The sequence below is a fragment of the Lygodium microphyllum genome, chromosome 12 (assembly GCF_053477565.2).
Source record: "Lygodium microphyllum isolate KBCC chromosome 12, Lygodium_microphyllum_v1.1.10, whole genome shotgun sequence".
Lineage (NCBI taxonomy): Eukaryota > Viridiplantae > Streptophyta > Polypodiopsida > Schizaeales > Lygodiaceae > Lygodium > Lygodium microphyllum.
This window is the reverse complement of record NC_141146.1, coordinates 4,252,261-4,277,147: the sequence shown is the minus strand read 5'-3', so window position 1 is coordinate 4,277,147 and position 24,887 is coordinate 4,252,261. Positions and strand designations below refer to the sequence as shown.

The 24,887-nt window shown below is 41.5% G+C and overlaps 1 protein-coding gene across 1 annotated transcript in view; it reads left to right on the top strand.

Annotated features, from left to right (window-relative positions):
* The window catches only part of LOC148027408 (catalytic/ hydrolase), a 41,610-nt gene extending 17,153 nt beyond the window's left edge, over window positions 1–24,457 (top strand). The window contains exons 5-11 of the mRNA XM_087689088.1: window positions 16,618–16,717; window positions 17,302–17,355; window positions 17,479–17,556; window positions 20,675–20,772; window positions 20,918–20,975; window positions 23,742–23,863; window positions 23,938–24,457. Of these exons, the coding sequence (XP_087545214.1) occupies window positions 16,618–16,717; window positions 17,302–17,355; window positions 17,479–17,556; window positions 20,675–20,772; window positions 20,918–20,975; window positions 23,742–23,863; window positions 23,938–24,094 (667 nt within the window). The 3' untranslated portion in view covers window positions 24,095–24,457. The remainder of the gene's footprint in view (window positions 1–16,617; window positions 16,718–17,301; window positions 17,356–17,478; window positions 17,557–20,674; window positions 20,773–20,917; window positions 20,976–23,741; window positions 23,864–23,937) is intronic.
* The last annotated feature ends 430 nt before the right edge of the window (window positions 24,458–24,887 follow it).

Genomic DNA, 24,887 nt, shown 5'->3' with positions numbered 1-24,887 from the left:
TATTTTGGGTCACAGCTCTTGCATCTAGGGTGGAGTCATATCAGATGTAGGTGTTGATTCTGTATGGCATCCTTGGTTTACGTTGTCTTCGCCTTGTGGCCTTTCTTGATGGCCAGCTGGATCGATTGGTTGAGAGCTTCCAGTTATGGTGCTAGTTTGTAGGTTCCCTTGTGCTTCCTATGTGGTGAGGAGTACTGTTTGCCTTTCCAAGCAGGCAACCTGATAGTTTTGTTTCTCTCTAGAGTTAATCCATCTTGATTTCTGCATGCCCATGTGCACATTAGTGTCATTGCAGAAGTTCTATATCTTGCTATGAAGTTCTTGAGACACTTGGGCCACAGAGTCCCAAGACCTGGGCATCTTGCAGATTTTATCTGTGGCAGGACCATGGTGGAGAAATGCAGATTTTCATTTTAGCTGATCATAATGGTGAGTCTACTTTCTATGTGTTGTGCCTATCGTTGTGCTTTCATGTCATTCTTCAGGAGCTTGTACTCCTAGAGTGTGGTGTAGTTGAGTAATAGGGTCATACTACTACGGAGCTGATGTAGATCATATGTTGTGGGACAAATGATTCTTCCTTTGAGCGCATTATGGGGTTTAAAGTTCACTTCCAGTAGCCCATTTCAGGCTGGACACTATCCCTTGTAAGAGGCCTTCCTTGGGACATCAGCAGTCTAGCATGGAGGATTCTTCAGAGATCATCCTTTGAGTATCCATTGTCAGTGCCTGATGGGAGAGCCCCTAGAGTACAAGAGGGTGAGCTATTTTGGTTCACAGCTCTTGCATCTAGGGCAGAGTCATATTAGATGTGGGTGTTGATGCTGTATGGCATCCTTGGTTTACATTGTCTTCACCTTGTGGCCTTTCTTGATGGCCAGCCAGATCAATTGGTTGAGAGCCACCAGTTACGGTGCTAGTTTGTAGGGTTCCCTTGTGCTTCCTATGTGGCGAGGAGTACTGCTTGCCTTTCCAAGCAGGCAACCTGATAGTTTTGTTTGGCTCTAGAGCATATCCATCTTGACTTCTGGATGCCCATGTGCACATTAGTGTCATTGCAGAAGTTCTATTTGTTGCTATGAATGAGTTTCTTGAGACACTTGGGCCACATAGTCCCAAGACTAGGCATCTTGCAGATTTTATCTGTGACAGGACCTGGAGAAATGCAGTTTTTCCTTTCAGCTGATCATAATGGTGACTCTACTCTTTATGTGTTGCCTATTGTTGTGCTTTCATGGCATTCTTCAGGAGCTTGTACTCCTAGAGAGTGGTGTAGTTGAGTATTAGGGTCATACTACTACAGAGGTGGTGTAGATCATATGCTGTGGGCCAAAGGATTCTTCCTTTGAGGACATTATGGTACTTACAGTTCACTTCCAGTAGCCCATTTCAGACTGGACACTATCCCTTGTAAGAGGCCTTCCTTGGGACATCAGCAGTCTAGCATGGAGGATTTGACTCTTCACCTTTGAGATCCAATGTCCTCGATTGCTTTATGCCATTGATAGCTATGGGTTCTTTGTCCTTGAGAGGTGAGAGGAGGCGGTCTGTTGTGACTGTCTTCTTTGACAAGCTTATTCAGACCTCACTCTTTGTTAGTTTAGTCCCGTGTGTAAACACACCTTAGCTGTGTAAGTGTGTGTGTCAAAGATGTGAACAGTTTTTAGACCTCCCCACATTTAATAAGGGTCAAAGGTTTGGGAAACCCTATGCCTATGTTGTTGTCCTTGGACATCCAAATGGCTGGTAGTAGTATTGATCATAGTGGCCATGACGTGACTTAGTACGGATGCACTAAGTATTTATCTTTGTACAACAAAGGTCAAAGAGGTAGCTCGTGTGTCATTGAAGAAGAAGGCGAGAAGAAGGAGAAGGTTTGTAGCTGCCACGAGGATGTGAAATTTTGATGCTTTTTTAGTATTTGATTAAAAGTTCATCAAATGTGCAAATGTGACTCACATATGTGATGTGCAAGTTAGTTATTTTACAATGATAGGCCAAGGATTAGGAGATATCAATGGGTGTCAAAGGTAAAAGTTATAATAAGTTATCCTTGGTGTAAAGAAATGATCTAATGAGATGTCCTTTGCAAATCGGGTGTGGCCAGTGAAGGTAGAGAGCCTGGAACTTGCAAAAATGAGATTAAGGGAGAGTGGTGGGTTGTGTGCCTATTTATAGAAAGTTTGGGGCACCCAAATTAGGGTTCTGCATGTGGGATACAGAAACTCTTTTGGTTCGTGTTTCTTTTTCAATTAATAAGGTTTTGTCATTAATTAAGTATGTTTGAGACTGTTTAAGTCAAGCTAATGCATTTTTTACTCAATACCCTCTCTCAAGCCTAAAACTGAGCTACAAGAAATAAGCACTTGTATTTATCTTTTCTTTTACCCCAAGGCATCCCACCCAAAAGTAGCCAAGGTATTGGGTAAAGGATACATGTCGGCTATCCAGTGATCTATCAAGACTACAGAGGCGATGGCTATCTTATCAAGGTTGCTTAAGTGATCATCCCAAAGAGGCTAGGGTATCAGACCAAGGGTTCTCGTCGACTACCTAGGCGCCTACGAAGTCTTACAAAGGCGGATGAAATCAACAATGGACTTTTTTTTTTGGTTTTTGAGGGCTTTGTTTTATTTTTACTAAATTAATAAAAAAAAGTAGAGAAAATAAAGAAAAAATACCAATAAATAGTGAATGGTATAAATGAGTTAAAAAAAACTTTTGAAATATGAATTCAAAAAATAAAAAAAACAAGCATCTTTGTATCTAAGTACGACATTTCGATAGCACAAGAGTAGTTCTAGTGCCGTTCATGTTGTGTCAAAGGAGTCTATGTGTTAAAAACAAAAGAATAATTATTAAAAGCATTGATTCTTTGTTGTATATCATGAATAGGTTGATCTTATGTCATCTATGTTCCCAAAGGTAGCACGAGTCAAGAGGACTCTATGTCTTTGGGATGTAGCTAATAACACCACAACGAGTAAAAAATTCATGAAAGATATAAAGGGATGTTTGCTACACATACACATCTTATTTGCTCATTAAATATAGTTGTGCACGTTCATCCATACTTTGCATTCAAACACACTGACGTGTAGCACCTGATTAGTGGCAAAATTGATGCTGCCATAAGCTTGGATCTCAATTGAGGAGTTGTTTTCTACTTTGACTCTCAGTTGCAGGATGTTTGATGAGAAAAATGTCATCTATAGGGGTCATGTGACGTGTAGCTCCACTGTTAATAATCCAAGTAGGAGCAAAAGTGCTCAGCTGTGACAAGTGGGCCTCTATGACCGTCTTCTCAAAAGACAATTCATAGATATGGATGAGACTCGCATCTAATGCCTCTAAAGAGACGATGTGGGCATGTGCAGACCAATCAGACAAGCACTTTGGTGTTGAGAACATTGTCGACTGTGATGGTTGACTGGTGGCAGCGTGAGACTGACTCTGATTCTCCCAAATGCATGATGTCTGGTGAGAAAAATGTCATCTATAGGGGTCACATGATGTGTAGCTCCACTGTCCACAAAAGGGCCTTGCGACCGTCTTCTCAGAATACAACTCATAGATATGGACGAATCTCCCATCTGATGCTTCTAAAGAGAGGATGTGGGCTTGTGTAGACCAATCAGACAAGCCCTCTGGCATTGAGAACATCGTTGATTGTGATGGTTGACTGGTGGTAGCGTGAGATTGATCTTTCCCACGACCCTTGAGATTGGTTGCCACCACCTTGCTTCCCTTTTGTTGGGGATTACCATACTGGGGTGCGGGGATTTGAGACTTGAATTTTGGCTGTGTGCCTCTTGCCTTTGATCGACTCTCATTGTCAATAATGGCCAGCCTTCTAACAATGTTGACAATATCTATTCTTCTTAGGTACATTCTGCCACCTTGGTTTAAGAGAGGATTGGCTATTACCTTAGGTCTCACTAGATGAGGTCTGAGTGGAATTTTGAGGTTTCGTGCCCTTCCCTTATTGTCCCTTTTGAGAAGTGACAACAAGAGCCCCCGCTATAGGAGATGCCTCATGAAATTGATCGAATAGTCTAGTATAATGCAAGAGTAGACACTCAAATTCATAGAATGTGGGCTTAGTGGACTGTGAGATGACGTGTTGCGCAAAGTTGAAACTTGAAGTATTTCCTTGGCAGCTTATTTGGGAACAGCGTGACCAGGTCATTAGGGGACTTAGGAGTTCCCATTGTATAGAACTTAGCGAGGAGTCACCGATACTCTAGACAACTTGACCTTAAGGTCATCCTTATCATTAACGGTGAAAATCTAAAGCTCATGGTCAAGATTAATGTGACGGGTCCTATCTCGAGCCGCATAGCAGTTAGTCGTGTGCCCAATGCTCAAACGCTAAGTTGAAATGTAGAAGTTGAGAATGAAACTCAGGTAGTAAGCTTTGCATTAGCACAACTATAGTGGAGGCATTATGAGCCTTCCATGAGTGGACGACCTTGTATGGAACAAGTGTAGGATTGGGTTGGGGTTCCAACTCTTATACAAGATCCCATAGGTTCTGGGAGTCTAAGACATGCATCATCAAATTAGACCAAGAGTGTAGTTAGATTCGCTAAAATGAGTCTCATCATTGAATGAATTCTTGGTAGATAAGGAGCTAGAACCATGAGGTATCGGTGGAGGTGGATAAGTGTGATGTGGTGGTGGATAAGATGGTGGAGGATAAGGAGGGGGATAAGAAATAGGATAGGCAAAAATAGGTTGCTGATGTCCAATGAGTGTCGACTGCTGCAAAGACACTAGAACAAAAGTGTTTTCGTAAGGTGTTGAAGGTGGAGGTGGAGGCAGGGACATGGTAGCCCTGTCTAAGAGTCAGTTGGGGCACAACAGAATGACCAAGTGATCCACTAGGTAAAGCCATAGAGGCAAATTGTGGTACCAAATGATCCACACTCGAAGAATGCCTTGGAGGGGGAAAACTTGAAAGTGTGTGTATGGGAGGATGATCTCCCATCATGGATACACCACTTGAATAGGAGAAAGGAGACCTAAAGGTTGTGCCTAATGGAGGACCCCCCGGTGTGGTGTGTGGTGAATACATATGCGTACTTAATGGAGGCTGAAAGGAATGTGCAGCGCAAGATGAGGGAGGGATGGGTGGGAGATCAAATGGATTTGTGATGGGTGAAGATGTGGGAAACATCATCGGTTCCTTTTGTCCATTAAATACGACAAAATGAGATCTATCTACTCCAATATGACCATGAGAAACAAAATTATTTGAAGAAAAAGGAAGAGAAGGGATACTTACAAGTTCTTGCTTCTTTTTCGTACCTTGTTTGGAGTTTTCAAAGAAATATCTATCTTTTTCATTACTTCCAAACCAAAAGATGTTATGTATTACCCCTTCTTCAGGAGGATCTCATGAACCATGAGGAATAGAAGAATCAGATAGCATGGAATCAGAAACAAGATTGTGTATACCTAGCATTGGAGAAAAGAAGTAAGATGGACGTGGTATGTAATCCGTGTCGGTTTCTACTTGGAGGATGGCCAGTCCAAAGTGGAGATTCCGTCGTACGTGCATGGTCAATAGTTTTGTGCACCAAATCTAAACCGATGGCGGAGAGCTTCCTTGCAGACCAGCTGCACTATGTGCTCCATGATGACTACTGGTAGGGAATGGTTAAGCCCTAAGGCAGAAAAGAATTATTTGCATAATAGGGATTAAACGGGTGATTATCAAGCGCATATGACGAGGGGTGCAGTGGGGCATGCAATGTTTGTTGTAGAGGGACGACCCTCGTGATGATGTTCATTCTGCCTGAACTGTGGGGTGTATTCCAGCCAATAGCTTTTCTTTTAAGTGCACTTTGCTCTTAATTTTTTATGCGTAGTTCAACTCTTCATTATGCTTTCCCTTTGATAGGATGAGGCAAGGGCATTAAAGCACAACGTGGTGTGTTTAATTTGACAATAGCCCACTGGTAGAAATATTGGTTGTATTCCAATTAGGCATGATGGTCAAGTTCATGCTGTCTAATGGATGCTTGTGTGATATATGTTAGGACATCATGTAGCACATCGCCAGATTTGGCCCATACATAAGGATGAGATCGTACTCAGTGGCTGAAATCTTGTACGGTCGATGGACTTCATGGTAGTCTAAAGTTTCTCTACCCATGCTAGATCTAGCAGGGGCAAGCTAGGAGGCCCACTCCTGCTCGTTTCTTCACATGCTTGGTTGTGGAGTTTGGAGCAGTGTGTCGGTGTTTGAAGTCATTTGAACCTTCTATATTGTTCTTGCTTTTGCGAATGAGCTCTCCGATCAAGCCCAAGGTTTCTCAAAGAGAACTTGGCTTTGATACCATGTGACGAGATGCTCTAAACACAAAAACACAATACCAATTGTACGACAAAGCACAAACTTATAACACAGGACATAGTTAGGGTTAGGGTAACTCAAAGACAATTAACATAGATAATAATAAAATGAATAACTGCTGAATATACAATGCTCATGCAACAAATACACTATGCAGAGAGTGAATACTATATATCACAAACTCTTGTATCTCAAGGATTAGGGCAGGGATAATGAGCTAGAGAGTGTGTGGTACTCTGAACGGATCCCGAAATGCAGCAAGAAGGCAGCCTTCGGATATTGAACGCTAGCAAACATAGCCAAGGAAGGCTAGATCTGATGCAGATGGTAGTGCAGGAGAGAAATACTAAAAACGCAGATGAGGAGAGGGAAAGACTAAAAACGCAAATGAGGAGACCAGTAGTAGGAGTTAGCAGGCTGAAATAAGCTTTGAATAGTGTGTGGTAGGCGGGAAACATATGCTAGACTGTTGTAGATAGCAATGGCCAGCTTGGATCACGATGTCCTCTACGTCTGGGGTATGGGCAGCAAGTTGAAAGACCTGAAATCTACAAAAATGAGATTGAGGGAGAGTGGTGGGCTACATGTCTATTTATAAAAAGTTTGGGGCACTCAAATTAGGGTTTTACATGTGGGACACAATAACTCTCTAGAATCATGTTTCTTTTTAAAATAAAAGGTTTGCTTCATTAATTAAGCATGTTTTGGGGTGGTTTAAATCAAGCTAATGCATTTTTAGCTCAATATGGCTTGCTAGCCTCGGCTTTTTGCACAAACGTAATACAAGCTCCACTCTTCCTAACTTATAACCCTCTTAAGCCCACGTAACCAAACAACTAGGACTGCCTTGCACACTTAGTCATGGAAAAATCAGGTGCTATGCATTGGTGTGTGGATGAATGTACACAACCATGTTTAATAAGCAAACAAGATGTGTATGTGTAGCAAGATATCCCTTTATATCTTCCATGAATTTTCTACTTGTTACGGCATTGTTAGTTGTAACCCAAAGGCACTGAGTCCTCTTGACTCATGCTACCTTTGGGAGCATAAATGACATAAGATTGACCTAATCATGATATGCAACAAAGAATCAATGCTTTCAGTAATTATTCTTTGGTTTTAACACACATTCTTTTGACACACCATGAACGGCATCGGAACTACTCTCGTACTACAAAAATGTCTTACTTAGACACGAAGATGCTTGTTTTTATGATTTTTGAATTCATATTTGAAATGTAACTGTATTTTTGGTTAATTTATAGTATTTTAGTATTTATTGGTATTTTAATGTTATTTTTCTCTATTTTTTGACTTTTCTTAAATTTTGACCATTTATTTTATAGAAATTTAAGAAAGCAAAAAACAACAAATATAAAGTGCTAAAAATTAAGTCTTCATATAATTTTTCTCTCTTTAATAAAAAAAATCCCATTTTATTTGTTATGAAAATTAATGAGCTTACTCGAAAACCGCTTATATGCTGTGATGCGCTTGTCGCCTTGTATGCATATCAATGCCGTTGATGCCTCCAATAGCCTCTAACGTACTTGATAGGACTCCACAATGTTCTAGCACCACCTAACAATCATCCTTCGTTGCATTGCTTCTATCTCTCACCCTCACACTCCCCTTTTTCCTTCTCTCAAGATTTGATACTATGTGTGTAGGAAGGGACGAGAGAAAGACTAAATATTTTGATTTCTACTAGGGTTGGAACCATGTGTAGTGTTATTTCATTGATAGAAAAGAAAAGGAAAGGAGAGGGGAACTAGATTTGATAGAACCATGTACAAAAGTGTGGTGGAGACTATGGGCTGTAGCTGATCTCAAGATCTGCACATGATCTCAGCTATGATGCGGTCCCTAGCTGCTTCGTTGATATGCTTGGTGGTGACTCTTCTGTGTCCCGTGATAATGGCTCTAATCCGGTTGTGGTATGGTCTCCTCGGACATGGTCCTGGTTTTGTAAGGTGTCTGGCGGGGTGGCTCTGTCTCTGCTAGGCTGGTAGTGTCAGAAGGGTCGGCTCTGTAGAAGAAGTCTGTCATTGCTCTCTGTGTGTGTCCCTTTGGGTGAGCTGGCCTCCTGTCTTGCAGTAGTGCAGTTTGGCGCCTCTTGAGCTCTAGGAGGAAAAGACCCAGGCATCTCTAGTCCTCGTACTTCATGACGTGACGAAGGGGTCCAAATCCATCACGGAAGAGGCAGCGGTACCGTCCTCGTATGTCATAGTATACTATGCATTTACATATGTAGTGCTTCTCCGTCTTAGGCTCTCGACCACAAAGCTGGCAAGTCCTATCCTCTACTAGGGTATTTATCCATCTGCCTGTCTCCATTTGAAGCCTATGTGAGGAGGTGCGAATCTATCCGATAGCAAACCGTATGCTATGAGAGAAATGGGTGTCCATATATGCTGGCCGAATAGTGAAACCATCATTAGAGAGACACAAGAAATGATTCCTGTAGAACTCCATCCTCGATCTTAGAGGGAGTGGTGGATGGATCCATGTCCTTGCTGTCTCAATCCTCAAGATATTAGCTCTAATCACCTGGCTCAACTCTGATTGACTGAGAGAAAGTGTAGGGTAGTCAAGGCTATAATCTAAAGGTGGAAGACGTTCAATATCCAAACCATGTAGGCTCATCCAAATAGCCATCTTTGAAAATCAACAGTTCTTCTCGCCTCTTGCTGCTAGTTGTCTAGATGAGGTTAGTGCCAATCTATAGTATCTATGGCGTGGAAGTTCCCATAGTTTGTGTCAAAAGATCACTGCCCTAAAGAGTGTCTCCGTAACTATAGGTGTTGCCCCTAGCTCTGCTTTGACAATGGGATGTGGGGTGGAGGGCTTACTTCTAATCATGCATGCTATCATCATGATCATCATGCGTGCTATTAAAAAAAAACGTAATAGGCATGAGGGGCAGATCTGAGAATGAAGTTTTGAGGAGTTGAGGACAGATTGCTGCAAGTTCATCAGCTATGGAGAGTACTTCTTCGTCTTTGACTCATGTACAGAGGCAGAGCTTGCTCCCTCTTGTCAACTCTCTCTCTATTCTCAAAGGAAATGTTTTGCATGATGGGTTGATTCCATCGAAGGTACAGTTCTGTGTTTTCTTTGTACTTTTGCTGAGGCAAAAGCCTCACTATCCAGGTTCAGGAGCAGCTGTTGGCTTCTCCAATGCAGGGACTAAAGAAAGTGATGACCATGCCACACAGGAACAAGGTTTTTCAGCTCTGATTTAGTGCTGTTTGGGGACTGTTTTATTATTGGAATGATGCCAGAGTAAAAGGGATGTTGTTCTAGATATGCTGGACAGTAAGAACAGTGAATACAGAGTTCTGCAGGCTGCAATTCTGCACATGAATCATTGAGTTATGGTCATAGAAAATGCTTTCCTAAAAGGGGGATATTGTTCTGGTCATGCTGTATTGTCCTTATGCAGCTGGGATTTACTTAGAAAAGATGAAAACCAACTGTTCATAGGTTATGTATTTTGGAACATTTCATTTTTGTAACTTTTTCATCTTTTAATTGATAAAGAAATACCGAGAGGGGCGCCGGTCTTCAGGGCCAATCTGGTGTTGAGCGAGGGAGTGAGGTCTCTGTTTGTGTGTGTGTGTGAAAAGATGAGGTGTTAATTGAAGGAACTACCGCTTAATGTGAGTCATAGACCGGTTTCATCTCCAATAGCTGCTTTCCATCTCTCACCCTCATTCTCCCCTTTCCTCTTCTCTCTTAAGAATTGACCATAGCTTCCCTCAAGAGATCTCAGACAAATTTAGTCCCAATAGGGTGCAATAGAAGAGTTTTTGCTGCTAAACTCTAGTTTACAGTAGAAGTTAGGGTTTACTAGTCAGCTTGGGAAGAGTGGTCAGAAATGGGGGCCTAGTACTTAAAATTTAGTAGCTGAAATATGGGGATTTCAAAGAATTTTAAGAGGCTAGTTAATCAACATTAAATTTGGGGTAGAATTTGCCATACAAGGAGCAAGTTGAAGGTCAATCCCCAAACAAACCAAGGGGCAAATTGGTTTGAAGGCTTGCCGGTTGCTTTGGACAACAAGATGTATTGAAGAGTGAAGGAGATGATCTCACTGTACTTCAATCTTCAACGATATAAGTTCAAGAAATACCACAAGGGGCACCAGTTTTGGGTAATAGTTGCTAGTCTACGTCATCCCGAGTGGCTATGCCCATCACTTCTACGTGACAATTTGTCACATGCCACAATGGTTGACTTGACATGTTTTTGTCATAAACGTACCAACGAGACAGTAGGGTTTGCGGGGAGGAACACAGAGTGAACTCAGCGAACACTTTGAAGAGAAGAGAAGAGAGAAGAAACTTTGATGAATGGAATGATGAATTGACTCGACACGTTTTTGTCAAAAGATGACGTACTAGCGAGACAATAGGGTTTGTGGGGAGAAACATAGAGTGAACTCAGTAAACACTAAGAATAGAAGAGAAGAGAGAAGAAACTTTGATGAATGAAATGATGAATATATGAATCATGGAGTGAATGTGATACAAGGGAACAAGGGTGCCGTAGCACAAGGAAGATGATGAAGACAGCCACGAACCACGAACCGCAATGTTCTCTTGAGGGGGTGTGAGGGTAGTGGAGAGGCTAGAGAGAAGAGGTGATGGATTGAATGAATCGGTCATGAGGAATGAATGAGAGAGTGGCCTATAAATAGGCACAGTCAGTCTAGGGTGGCGCCCCTTTTTGGGGTTGCAAACTCTAAATGCAAAACTCAGAAATGCAAAAATGCAAACTGCGGGTGAAGGGTTTCTTAACACCCCCTCTCAGGGCTTTGATTAGTTTCTTTGAGCTTCCATGCTTACTTACTTACGGATATTGAAGCTTCATTGTACACTTATGTTCCAGGATATATTTGTGATGTGCTTGGGCTTCCGAGATATTTTGATGTATATGTCTTGAGCTTTTTTTGCTTACTTGCATTTCAAATTTTCTTCTAGTGGAAGTATATTTTTGATTGTGTGTCTTGAGCTTTGCTTGCCCTTTTGCATTCCAAATTTTCTTTCGAAATTGACTCTTATGCTCTAGGATGTATTTGTGATGTTTGCGCTTTTTAGATGTTTTGATGTATATGTCTTGAGCTTTGCTTGGTTATTTGCATTATGAATTTGCTTCCAAAAAGGAGAACAAGATAAGAGTGAGGTGGAGATGCAATGCTACATGTTGAAGAATGCTCATGCAGCAAGTGCCACTTGGACAGTGTCCCTTGTGGAGAAATTGTTCACTTGCCCAAGCGCCCTAGTACAAAGATGATGAAAACATTCAATGCATAGGAGGAATATCGGACTTTGGGTGGTGCCGAGAACCATAAGGATATGCCAGTACTCGATCTTAGGAGGTGGCTCCATGTTGACCAAGGGTTGAAGAAGATCCACCTTGAAATCTAAAAATACCACTTGAAAGGAGACCTTTGAAGATAGTCAGGAGACTGGATGAGCTACAGAACCCAAAACTCAACCTCGGGAGAGAAGCCACTAGCTCCGTGACTCCATGTTGGAAGGAATACGAATGCCTAGCCACCAAGTCGCTGATGAAGATCCAAGGGCCTTGATCTAAGTAGATCCTCTAGATCTTGGGTATGAGGAGAGGAAATGACTGCTCAAAGGAGAGTGACTCCTCGAAAGTTAAAGGTGGTAGTGTGTGAAGAACTTCATGGCACATAGGGTCCCTCTTTGAATCGGAAGGAGTAGAAGTAGGAGCCCCCTCTGAAGCCGAAGAAGAACTAGAAGTCCCCTTTGAGGGCAAAATAAGAAAATCCCCCTCTGAATCCCAATCTGAGAGAGAAAGGGAATCCAACCACTCATGGCTCACGGATTGCGAAGCATTTGATGATGAAGTGCCGTTGGACGTGTCGAAGAAGGTATCTGGGGCTTGGAAGAAGAAGAACCCAGAAAGCACCCAGAAGTGGCCTCTTGAACTTGAGTGGAAGAGGACGGGGAAGGAGGCTCAAGACGAGCAAGAGTGGGGAACAATCATGGGCTCTCAGAAGAGTGGACTGTGGAGGAGATGTGGGCCGGGGAAGCCACTGTACCTGGAAGTGGGTGGGGGAAGCTCTGTGCAGTGGGGTGGTCTCTAGGAGGGCTTATCGTTTGGTAAGGTCTTAGAGCCTCCGTGTGCTCGAAAGGACTTAGTGCATGTTGGTTGTGGCTTATTGTCTTGAGCATAATACTCCGATAGCCGATGTAGAACGATACCTGGCCCAGAAAGGAGAGGTGGCACAAGGAGTGCCTGGTGGAAGATGCATATACTCCGGAGGGGTGGGGAGCAAAGGTCGTCGTCGACAGTCTTCGGTGGGATGACCATTCGTGCCATAGTAGTAGCACCTAGTAGAAGGGCAATCTGTCGGTGGAGATGCCATGGTACCGGTGTGGCAAACTAGAGAATGGAGGGTAGGAGGGAGAAAAAGGATATCGGATTCCAAGTGTTGTGACCACCAGTCGGAGTGAGAGAAACACCAAACATTGATCACCAGCGTGTGAGGAGACTGGAGAGGATGATGCTTGATGATGTGGGCGAAGTAACAAAACGTAGCAATAGAATGCTGTAGTAGAACGTTGCAATAGAACGCGGCAATAAAACGTAGCAGTAGAACACCGCAATAAAATGTTGTAGTAGAACGCCGTAGTAAAACACGACAGTAAAACGTTGCAGTAGAACGTGGCAATAGAACGCCGGAGTAAAATGCCGTAGTGGAACACTGTAGTAAAACGCGGCATATAAAACGCAACAGTAGAGGAGGTGGAGGCGGCAGCAGGAGTCCTGAACGCAGGTTGGAAAACAACAAATGCAAGAGGGAGCAACTACCACTCAGAGTGTTGATGCAGCGGAAGAAGAAGAGAAGTGGATGCGGAACTCTCCCACCAGTCTTTGCCCTCATTGGAGTGGAGGATATTTGCCACTGTTTGAGCAGATCCAGCTCTGATACCATGTCAAAAGACAACCTACCAGCGAGAAAGTAGGGTTTGCGGGGAGGAACACGGAGTGAACTCAGCAAACACTGAGAAGAGAAGAGAAGAGAGAAGAAACTTTGATGAATGGAATGATGAAGATCTAAATCATGGAGTGAATGTGATACAAGGGAACAAGAGTGCCATAGCACAAGGAAGATGATGAAGACAGCCCAAACCACGAACCTTAATGTCCTCGTGAAGGGGTGTGAGGGTAGTGGAGAGGATGGAGAGAAGAGGTGACAGACTGAATGAATCAGCCGTGAGGAATGAATGAGAGTGTGGCCTATAAATAGGCAAAGTCAGTCTAGGATAGTGCCCCTTTTTGGGGTTGGAAACCCTAAACGCAAAAATGCAAACTGTGGGTGAAGGGTTTCTCAACAGTTTTTGCGTGTCCAAGTCTTCCACTACAGTATTCGCCTTGTTCTCCAACAACGGAATCAATTGTCGCCTTCTCAATTGTGGTGGTGCTTGACATGTTGACATATTGTGACTCACGCTTGTGGCTAATCCATATCACAATTGCTGCTTGCCTTGGCTACCTTGACACCTGTAGGCCACGTCAAGTTCTAGCATATTCAACCATACATTGTGGAAGTAATAAGTTTTTCTCAAACCTTAACCCTCAAAGAAAAAAAATCGAGGGGTTATTTGCATGAAATTGAAAATTTGGATTTTTAAGTTGAGAATTCACAATTTTTTCGAGTACAATTTGGGTTTTTTTGATCAACCATCAAATCTCAATTTAGATCACTCAAATTTATCCAAATCTTATCCCCAAAAATTTTTCACGTGGAAAATTCTCAAAATTTTATCACAAAATTTGGGACTTTCTTTTCAATTTGAGCCCTCTCCATGGCATCTACCACTGAGATGTCAAGGTAGGGCACCACCATTGATAAATTATCGGGCGTCGGTTTCTCCATTTGGAAGACAAAAAATTCAGCTTATATGTATGCGGGAACATGCATGGAGAGTTGTATCTACTAATGAGCTAGAGTATGTTTGGGGCAACCCATAATTCCATACAAGAATGGCTCAAGAAGATCAAGAGTGCGCTTGCTATCATTGGGCTTGGTCTCTTTGACAACCTTCTTCATCACCTTGATCTCACAAAAATGGCGAAAGAGGTATGGGATGGCCTTCAAGTCACATTTGGAGGAGATACTAATAATTCCAAATTATTTTTGAAGATGCAATTGTTTAGTATCGTCCATGATCCTTCAAAGACTCCGAAGTAGCATCTTGATCATTTAAGTCTTCTTTACCAACAATTGACCACTCTCAATAGTCGTTTGGATGATGATAATAAAAAGGATGTACTTCTTAACAACTTGATGAGAGAAGCACCATTCCATCAAATTGTGATAGCTCTCAAGGTGGTTGGAGAGATGAAATATGAGGAGATGGTCACCATCCCTTTGAATTAGGAAAGGTATAGCAAAGATGTTGACATAGCATTGGCAATCTTCTACACCAAGAAACAATCACTAAGTGCCAATATTGGTCACACTATTGATCAATACTACACAAAAAGAGAGTATGCGTTTTGAATTAAATCATAAGTAAATAAATAGTGTGTTTGGAATTAGACACTGACCATGCAAATGCATGCGTTAAGGCCTTTCCAACACATCTACTTATTGTGTGGGGTACTCTGCCCAGGTTTTTATTTGAAAAGATTTGTACTTTCCTTTTATGATTCTATTAGGAGTTTTGTTTCAAGGTGGGTTTGTAACCACTTTATGCATGACCTTTGAGTTGATCATGAGAGCTATACTCATGTATTCGGCTATTGGTCATGTGGCCAGTGCCTTTGAGCCATGTTGGCTTTTGATTAGCCTTTGAGCCATGCACGTGCACCCTTGCACCATGCCTTACCTTGGAGTCCCTGAGCTTCTTGGTAGACCATGTCATCCTCATGTTGCACCTCTCTTATTTATGTATCTCCTTTTCAGAATCATTGTACGAGATTAGACATTGTCTCCTTGAGGTAAGTCCTTACCATTTTTATTTCTTTGTGTGTTTCGTGTCATGGGTTTAGCCAGCCATGACCCAAAGTGGGTTTTGTTAATTTAGTTTTATACAAGCTCGTTTGTGAACACACCTTAGGCGTGTAAGTGTGTGTGTCAAAGGTGTAAACACCTTTTACACCTCCCAACTTTTAATAAAGAGCAAAGGTTTGGGAGAAATCCTAAGCCTATTAATGAGGCTCTAACCATTGTACTTTCATCAACATCTATCACATCAATCTAGTCAGCTTGTTGTGTCCTTGCAAGAGTTCTCTCTCTCTCTCTCTCTCTCTCATGTCAAAGGTGTGAACACCTTTTACACATACCAGCATTTAATAAGGTTCAAAGGTTTGGGGGAAACCCTAAGTCTATATAATGAGGCTCTAACCATTGTACTTTCATCAACATCTATCACATCAATCTATTCAGCTTGTTGTGTACTTGCAAGAGTTTTCTCTCTTCTTCTCTCTCATGGAGCTGCATCCACCTTAGCTCTCTTTCTCTCTCTCTCTCTCTCTCCTCATGCTGCTGAACCCAACACTTTTGCGATGGCTTGTATACTCACAGAGGACATTCAGTTGGAGTCCCACCACTTTCCGTACGGGTTTTGCCTTCATCTAGCCTTCTACTTCTTTTGAGCCCCTTTACCTCTTCATTGGCAGTATTCCCCTGTGCATGTGTCAGTCTTCCCATCAGTTGGAGTAGGGATATTGCTAGAGTGATGTGATTGTTCAGAGGGGGGACTTCTTCATTCTCTTTCTTGGTAGTGCACATCCTGTCCATAGCAACCCTAACCATATACAAAGTGTTACCAAGGTAACCCATATCTTGAACTGAAATTCCCTATCATTAGGTTCTCATTGATCTGCTGAGGACTTTTTGAAGGCACAAGTCCAGCTTCAAGTTTTATTGCAATCATCCAAACTTTTTTGGCCTTTGAGCCACTTATTCCTCAATGTGTACAAACTATACCTGCCTGCTGGCAATGCTTATGGTCTCGCCTAGGCCTTATTATCTTGGCCTTGTTATTTACATAGGTTTTATTGCCAGTAATAGGGTTTGCCTGTTTTAATGGCTGCCATAAGCTTGAAATATTCTTCCAGTTACATATCCTGCCAAGGTTGAACAAGAATTAAATAATACCTTGCTATACAATTTTAGTCCCTAAATAGTAACATTTCTGGTATCATATTACTGAGTAATGATTGATTGTGATCTGTGAGTCCTCGTTGAACACCTGTTGATGCAGTGTTTTACAGAGATTCCCAGACAAGTTTGTTGGATGCTGTCTTGCTGATCCCACTCAGGGAGGTGGTGGTGTGAACGAATTAGAACGGCTTGTAACAAAGGTTTATTTCTTTTTGACCTACAATGCTGAGTTTGGGTGCTGGTATGATTTGAAGCTTTGTTACTGCTTTGCTGATATGTGTTTTTTTTTCCAACCCTCCAGAGATTAAACTTTTGGTAAGGCTATAAGCTTCTTAGAAGATGAACTTGCTTTAATTTTGAGTGCATGGGTTAGTAGTTACACATAGTAAGGCTATCGTCTGTCATGACTTAGAAATGATCTAAAGAATTTGGTTGAGATTGGGCTGCAGTAATATCTAGGGTCTAAATTGATTGGACAGTTATAGTGCTGTTAGTAATTGCATAAGATTCCAAACCAATGCACAACTCAAATAAACAGTAGTGTCTCACGTTTAGATGGATCATTTCAAATCCTTGTTTCTAGTGTTCAACAAGTGTAGTATTGATTACCAACAGAATGTGTACATTTTGAATATTTGATTGCCAACAGAATATGTACAGTTGATTCTTTCTCTAGGTGCTTGTAGTACCTAAATAAAAATAAATGTTTGATGGTGTCACATTTTCATTGTATATGTTTGATTTAGAAGGGGATTGAAAGTCCTGCATTTATTTACTGTTCTAGGAGGCATATCGTGCGGTTCGGTTTAATCCTTATCTTTGGCCAACAAATGAGAAGGTATTGATCTTATTTCTCACAAGTCCTTATATACTTACAATGACATAACAACTCCTGGATTCAGAAATGCAAAGTGAATTGAAAGGGTATTTGAAAGCCATTGACTTGATTTGTCATGAACAGATGACCAATGAAGTTGGGAAAGCACTCTTTGCTAGGGCTGGGAAGCTTGGTATACCAGTTGGTTTCATGTGTTTCAAGGTAAATTCAGTATTCATGTTCTCCACAGGGCATAATCTGTTCAGCGTTTTTCATCAAGATGTCATTGCATCAGAGCAGAGCAATCGTGGGTACTTGAAATAGTGTTAGTGGAGCAACGTGTAGCTAGGTATGTATTCATGTTCTCCACAGGGCATAACCTATTCAGCGTTTTTCATCAAGATGTCATTGCATCAGAGCAGAGCAATCATGAGTACTTGATATAGTGTTAGTGGAGCAACATGTAGCTGGGTATGTTTATTTGGTGACTTGTATGGCATGTCATGTCTTTCAATGTATCTTAAGAATGAAGCATGCCATAAGTTAATATCTGAACAAGTTCAGACGTTAACACCTAATTGTGAGAGTAATAGCCTTAGTAGTCAGTATAACCCAAACTTTAATCTGTGACAACATCTTGCTAACTCATCTTTGATTTAGGAGCAAGCATGCTTACCATAACTGAACATTGACTTCAATTATGGGGAAAATGAGTTTCAGTAGCTCAAAATGAACTGCCTCTGCTTTCCGAACAGGCCATGTTTAGGTGTTCAGACTGACAACAATAGATGACAGTGCTAGATGACAGGTCGTTTCACAAAGTTGTCACAGTACGGGCTTAATTTATTACTATTATCTTTCAACTATAACATGATAACAAACACTGGTTAATATGATCTACTGGAACCCATCTTTAAGTTGTCCCTCACCAACTATTCACAGCAGTCAGCACCTCTTCATATGGGCCCTGTGGAAGGTCCCACCTGTCCGGTGGATTCCACTCCCCTTTTGGGTGAGTTGGCTGACAGCTCCCAATTAGTGGATCTTAGGTCTTGAGCACAGAGCAACAATAGATGGGGGGCTTGGGGGTGGGGGACCATTTGCTCGAGATCTATCTAGTCCACAGTCCTCTGTTGGAGACTCCAGAATGGTACCTTATCTTGCAGGCCAATAAAGAGAAGCTGGGAGAAGTCTATTCAACATAAAGAACCTTCTCAGTTATTCGAATGGGAAAGTGGGTTTTCAAAATGCAATCTGACTGTTTCCAGGATGCTGATGAGGTTATCGTGAGGACCCCTCTGGATCTTCACACCATAGTAGCTCTTTTCGACAGGTGGACACAAGGGGAGGATTTCCCCAAGTCATGGAAATGGTGTTGCAGTCACCACCTTCTTCCTTCGACTCAACATGTATTTCACCATATTCACGCCTTAACAATGTATTGGGATGTACATGGGTTTGGTAGAGGAGGGTTATCTGAAATGGACATGGGTATTTATTCTTTGATTTTGAAGGTACAGATGTAGTTAATTAGCCATACGTATTCTAATTTCAGAGTAAATGTGTATAAACTATAATTGCATGCTGTCAGACCTATCTTACATACGTAAATGTGACTATGCATGCAAGGAACATTCTTGCATCTTTCAAGTGGATGCCTCTTACATTGCTTGAACATTATAGAAGCTATCGGAACAGAACTTGCCATTTACATTTTGCTAGGATAATTTAAGGGAATGAGAATGGAGTTCAATTGGTGCAATCCCTGAAGTTTATATTGGGTTAGTTGCAGTAAACATCACTACTGCCTGTTAAATTTGCAAGTAAGGTTACTAGAGTTCGTAAGTTTTAATTATGTACAAGCATCACTATTGTAATCTGTGAAGCTGAAATGAGCATTGGTACCATTTTGTACTTCTCTGAAGTCAAAATGTCCTCTTTGTAAGGTAACTTATTATCACACATCCAGAACTTTTTTTCCGAAAGAGAGAAAATTCCTATCAAAATCCCTTCATAATAAACATCACTAAAAATAAAAGAGAGTACAAATCCACATAAGAAAAAAGAGCACAAGGAAGAGACATCCCCAGGATTTCGTAGTCATGTGTTCGTACATCTCCATGTACTTTTTTAGCCCTTGTGTTCTCACACCCTCTAGCATGGCATGAGGGTAGTTTACTGCTTTGATCCCTCTGACCAGCATCTACTAACTCTTTCTCTTAGCACGCACTTAACTTTCAAGCTGATTTCTTGTGGGTCGAGTGGCTTGTTCTCTTTGTCTAGTCCCATAATGTTGGTAACCAGACTTGGCTGACACATCTTTGATTAAAATTGTATGAATATACTATCAAGCAGGGCAAATTGTAATGTCCCAGTGGGATCCATCCTGCACACGACACGACACAAGCCATACAACCACATAAACATGCATAAGGGACTGCAGACTTGGCTGACACATCTTTGATTAAGATTGTACTATAAAGCAGGTCAAATCTTAATACTCCGCTGGGATCCATCCTGCACACATGACATGATACAAGCCATACAAGCACATTGATAAGCGTAAGGAAAATGACATTGTGATCACCTTCCAGCTGTAGAGATAATGTGGGCTTACCCTTGTGCTTGGGAACCATGCAGCCAAATGGGCCAAGCGTCGACCACAAGAGCTGGTGTCCCATTATTCATATCATCAACTTACATCAACATGGGTGTGGCCCTTGGGGGTAGAACTGTGTACAATTTTGAGTCCACAAGTTTGTCACATGATAATGTGTGCAAATGAGCCCTAGGTTTCTTTTACAACTACATGAAACATGAAAGCTCTTCAAACAGTCATTAGTCACAGCTAATTGAAGGGGTTCATGTTAGCATTACCAAATTTCCTACTACAAGTTTTGGTAAATTGCCAAGTATAATTCCATCAGCTGTTTCAGTAGTGCAATGTCTTTTTGTTTGGTGGGGGGAAAAACATGCTTGGTTTGGGTAAAAAAGAGGGATGGGTCATGGGAAAGTCACAATTGTCTGTCAAAGCAGAGAGGGTTGAGTGTTAACATCTTATTGTCCTCTAAGAATGTGATATGCTGTGCACTGGCATCTTATGTAAACGTGAAGTCTTTGTCATAGAGATCAGTGACGAGGCTAATCTTCTGAGCATTAACGTGAAATTATCACAGATGAAATTGTACCTTGAATTTTCCAGCTTAGATGATTGATGAGGCTGTTCTTCTGTATGTTAAGGTGAAAGTATTACAGATGAAATCTCACCTTGAATTTTTCAGCTTAATTCTGATGGATGCGCAAGTGGGTGTTTCTGTGCTTACAATTGGGTAGTGTACAGGGTCTCCTTCTTCACATTGTTGAGATAGAGCAGCTCTGCTCTGAATTTCCAGAGACTAAAGTACTCCTTGATCATTTTGGATTCTGCAAGCCCCCAGTGTAGGTCTACACCCTAAAAATGTTTTTCTGAATCATTGCTAAAGAAAAAAGGGCACATAATGATTTAATCTTGTTGTAGCAAGGTTTCTTCTGCATTGCTGAAATAGTAACTTTAGCATATCTTTTGATGGACCCTTATGTGCAGAAATCAAGCTGAGGTAAATGCATGGAAGTGCCTTCTAGAATTATCAAAACATCCAAATGTAAGTATCTTGTACTCCTGATTTGATATTGTTACATGAATGGATGCACACTGGTATACATGCAGCATGGTCAGAGTTTGCCGTTTCCTATGGTCAAATTGTTGTTCCATGTCCTCTACTTCCAACACTTGCTTGAGATAGTGAAGATATGAAAGAGAATATCAGCCCGCAGTATTTTGATAGAGCCAAGAGTGAATTTTTTGAGCATCATCATGTTTTGGAGATAAATTGGCCTTATGCTTTCAAGTGCTTCCACTTTTCTTCTCTCTGCATTACTGATCTTATATCCTGCATGGGTTCAGTGAGGCAAGAGGCACAGTTGCTCAAGTACCTCCACATTTCCTTTCTCTGTATCAGTCAGCCCTATATCCTGCAAGAGTGTTGGTAGAGGCAAGAAGGTTTTGCTCAAGATTTTCTCTCCCTGGATACCTGCTTTTAGGACATTGGTCTCATTGATGAGTATGGTCATGCTGCATCTGGATGCAAGAAATACTAAGAGACACAGGAATCCCTCTGCTCGATCTATTATACATGCTGGTGATAGATGAAAGAACAACTGACAGTTAGATTCCATGGATCATTGGGAACTAAGATGTGGCTATTCAACACTATGGTTAACTTTGGTGGTGAATACCTGCTGTTTTTTCTTTTCTTCCTTTTTTTGGGTTGGACTTCATCTATTTGAAGGTTTCCCCCTTCCTTTTTGAATGCTTTTGCCATTAGAGTGACAATCTTAGCATGAATTTGAATACATGCCCAGCAAAAACTAGACAATAACAAACCGACTTCAAGATTTTGAGATTAGAGGGGTGTTGGCAATTGAGAAGTAGCATCAACTTTAGTAAGGCACTTATGGTTTTTTGGTTGAAAAATGTGTGACCTAAGCAAGCCAACATTATCTGTACAACTCACAAAATTTCACATACAACTCTAATCCCCACATGTATAAGAGGCTGAAAGCTTGCTAAGACCTGCCATGTTATTTGTCAGATATGAACTGAGAGAAAAAGAATGTGGGTCAACCATGGCTAGATGCAACAAACAAAATAGAGTTTTAGGATTGTGAGGTGAGGTGCTTCAAGATGTATATCTGATGAGGTTCAGCTGGAGGTTGAAGAGCTTGATGAAGTCCTTTTCTAGAATAGATATTGACACATGAAGAAAGAAAGGTTCAGCATAGAGTTTCAAGTTGCCATCATGTTAATATTTTGAAATGGAGGAAACTCTAACTGAAAATAAATTTAATATTCAAGACAAATGAAACCAAGATGTGACCAAACCATAGCCATGCCATAGCAGCAAATCATATTACCATCATGCTCATGGCACAACATAGCCATAGCTGGAAACAAAGAAGCAGCTATACAATGCATGATTGCATGAAACTCACCTCATGCATGGTGGTCGTGAGTATGCACCCTCATGAATGGTGGGAGGAGAATCCTCAAGAACTCCACAATGGAGAAGTTACAATGAATGTCAAAAGATGTAAAACAGTGGCAACTTCTTGCCGTTTCTATCAAACCCCAGTTTTTAGGTCTAATACAAAGGCTAGGCTAAAATTGCTTTATTCGAGATTTGGAATTATCCATTGGTGGATGTGAAGTGGATGGAAGAAGGTGACTTATCAGATTCACCTGACATATTGTAGCTTTACCTTGAAGCTTTTCAGAGTTAGAGCCTACCATTGAAAGTGTTCATTCAAGTCCAATAGAACATCTGATACTCAAGACAGGGGTCCTTCCACTTCCTAATCACAAAGATGCTCTATGGATCTAGAAGTTGTGCAGTGATATTTTATGACATCACTCAAGGTACTATGCACTGCTAGTACATCTGTTATTGGAGTTCTATGATAGTTGTTCTAGACGCATGAGTTTTGGAACTATTGGCTTAGTGCAAATTAGCTGCTGCTTGAACTTTTTTCCTTTCAAGAAAAGCAAATTCTATTAAAATACCTGAGAGAGACTTCCCTTGATGTAGAATACTAAGTACAAGGAACTGTGAAAAGGGGTCTCTAAGTACATTACAAATATGACGGTTGTGTGAATCAGTCTGGTGGGCTATAATGCCAAACCATCTGAGAGGCCACGTGGGTTTTGTAATTGTGTGGCAGGAGATGTGAACTGCACACTGTTGACTGAACCACAACACACTGCTGGTTTAGCACCTCTGTACTCACGTTTTGGTGCTGTTGCATAGGGGTTGATTGTGCTTGTGCAAGGGTGTATGTGCATGTTGCTAGTGTCAAAGTAATCCAAGCTATCTGATGTATTTCATGATTTTGACTGGGCAATATGCAGCCATTGTCATGGAGATTAGAGAGCTTTTGCCCCTTAAACATTTCCTTATTTCTATGGTGGCTTAGAGGAGTTTGACTATGACAACTCGGCTTGGCTCTAGTACCTTTTGCTCCAAATGTGGGCAACAGAGACTTAGAGAGATTGTTCAAGAACTTATGAAAATAGCTCTCCACAATCAAAATCTACAAGATGTACACTGAACTCCTTCACGAGATACCTGCCCTCACCTCAATATTTGTTCAGTGTACCTTGGTCCTGCTCATGTTTCAAACATCAGTAAGCTGTGTTGGCTGCTAGAGTCTAATTTCCAGAGCTTGCAGGGAATTCCTCATCGCTCATTCATATTAGTTCTTATGGTGAAAGTAGCATGAATGCATAGTATGTGTATGACAAAGAGGTGAATAATTTGGAATGCTGGTTTTAGCCAAACAACGTTTCTCATCACCAATTTGCAAAATTGCAGGTTTATGTGAAAGTGAGTGCTTTCTTTAGAGTTTCCAGGGAGCAGTATCCTTACAGGGACACCTGGACTTATGTGAAAGAGTTGATTGTGGCATTTGGCCCTAAAAGGCTACTTTGGGGCAGGTTAGTATATCTTTTTGAAACTAATATGGATACAAGTCAGGGACTGATAAATGTGATCTGTTTGTTTCGTGCAGTGACTTCCCTTTTGTAATCAACGAGTGTGGCTATGCCAACTCAACGAATGTGATGGAGTTGATCCAGGAGAATATAGGTCTAACTGATGAAGATCTAGATTGGATCATGGGTAGAACAGCTATGGACCTTTTCAAGGGAAGTTGGAGGGAGACCTAATCATGCCTCCCTTGAGCATGCCCCTTGCATATTGGCTGCAAGGGCTTGGCTTTAGAGATCATTGAACTTACAGGTAGAGTGAATCAATAATACCTCTTACCTACTCCAACACTCCAGGGTTTCAATCACAAATTGTCTACAAAAGTGTGAAAATAGATAGGCCGTATATTGTAGAATCTGAATCGAGCCCACTTGGGCTAGGTAGCATTTGTCCAAAAATTGAACTTCTTTGGGCTGCAGATGAAGATTTATCAAACCAAAAATTGAACTTTGCACTTCTTTGGGCCTCCAGATATTAAGGTTGCAAGAAAGCTTGCAAAAGTAGTCCTGATCTTTGGTGAGGAATCAGAAAATAAGTTCATTACAAAGCTTGAGAGAGAGAGAGAGAGAGAGAGAGAGAGAGAGAGAGTGTGTGTGTGTGTGTTTGCTTTGGTCACTCACCCGATGCTCTCATTGTTGGATAAGTTGGTTGATCAAGGAGGAGAGAGAGAGAGAGAGATAGAGTTTGCTTTGGTCACTCACCCGATGCTCTCATTGTTGGATAAGTTGGTTGATCAAGGTGAGATAGTTGGCTTGACTCTTCCCAGTGGTACTCAACTTGTGGGTCAATCTTTGGCAGATGATTCTTTTATGTTTCTTAAGGTTGATTGCACTAATGTTAATCGGGCAATGGTGGCGTGGAATCTTTTTGCTTTGGCATCTAGTCTTCATATTAATATGCATAAATCTACACTTCTCTCTTGTACGGAGATTGATCTGTAGGCCTTGGGCTGGCATGGAATTGCGATCCCAA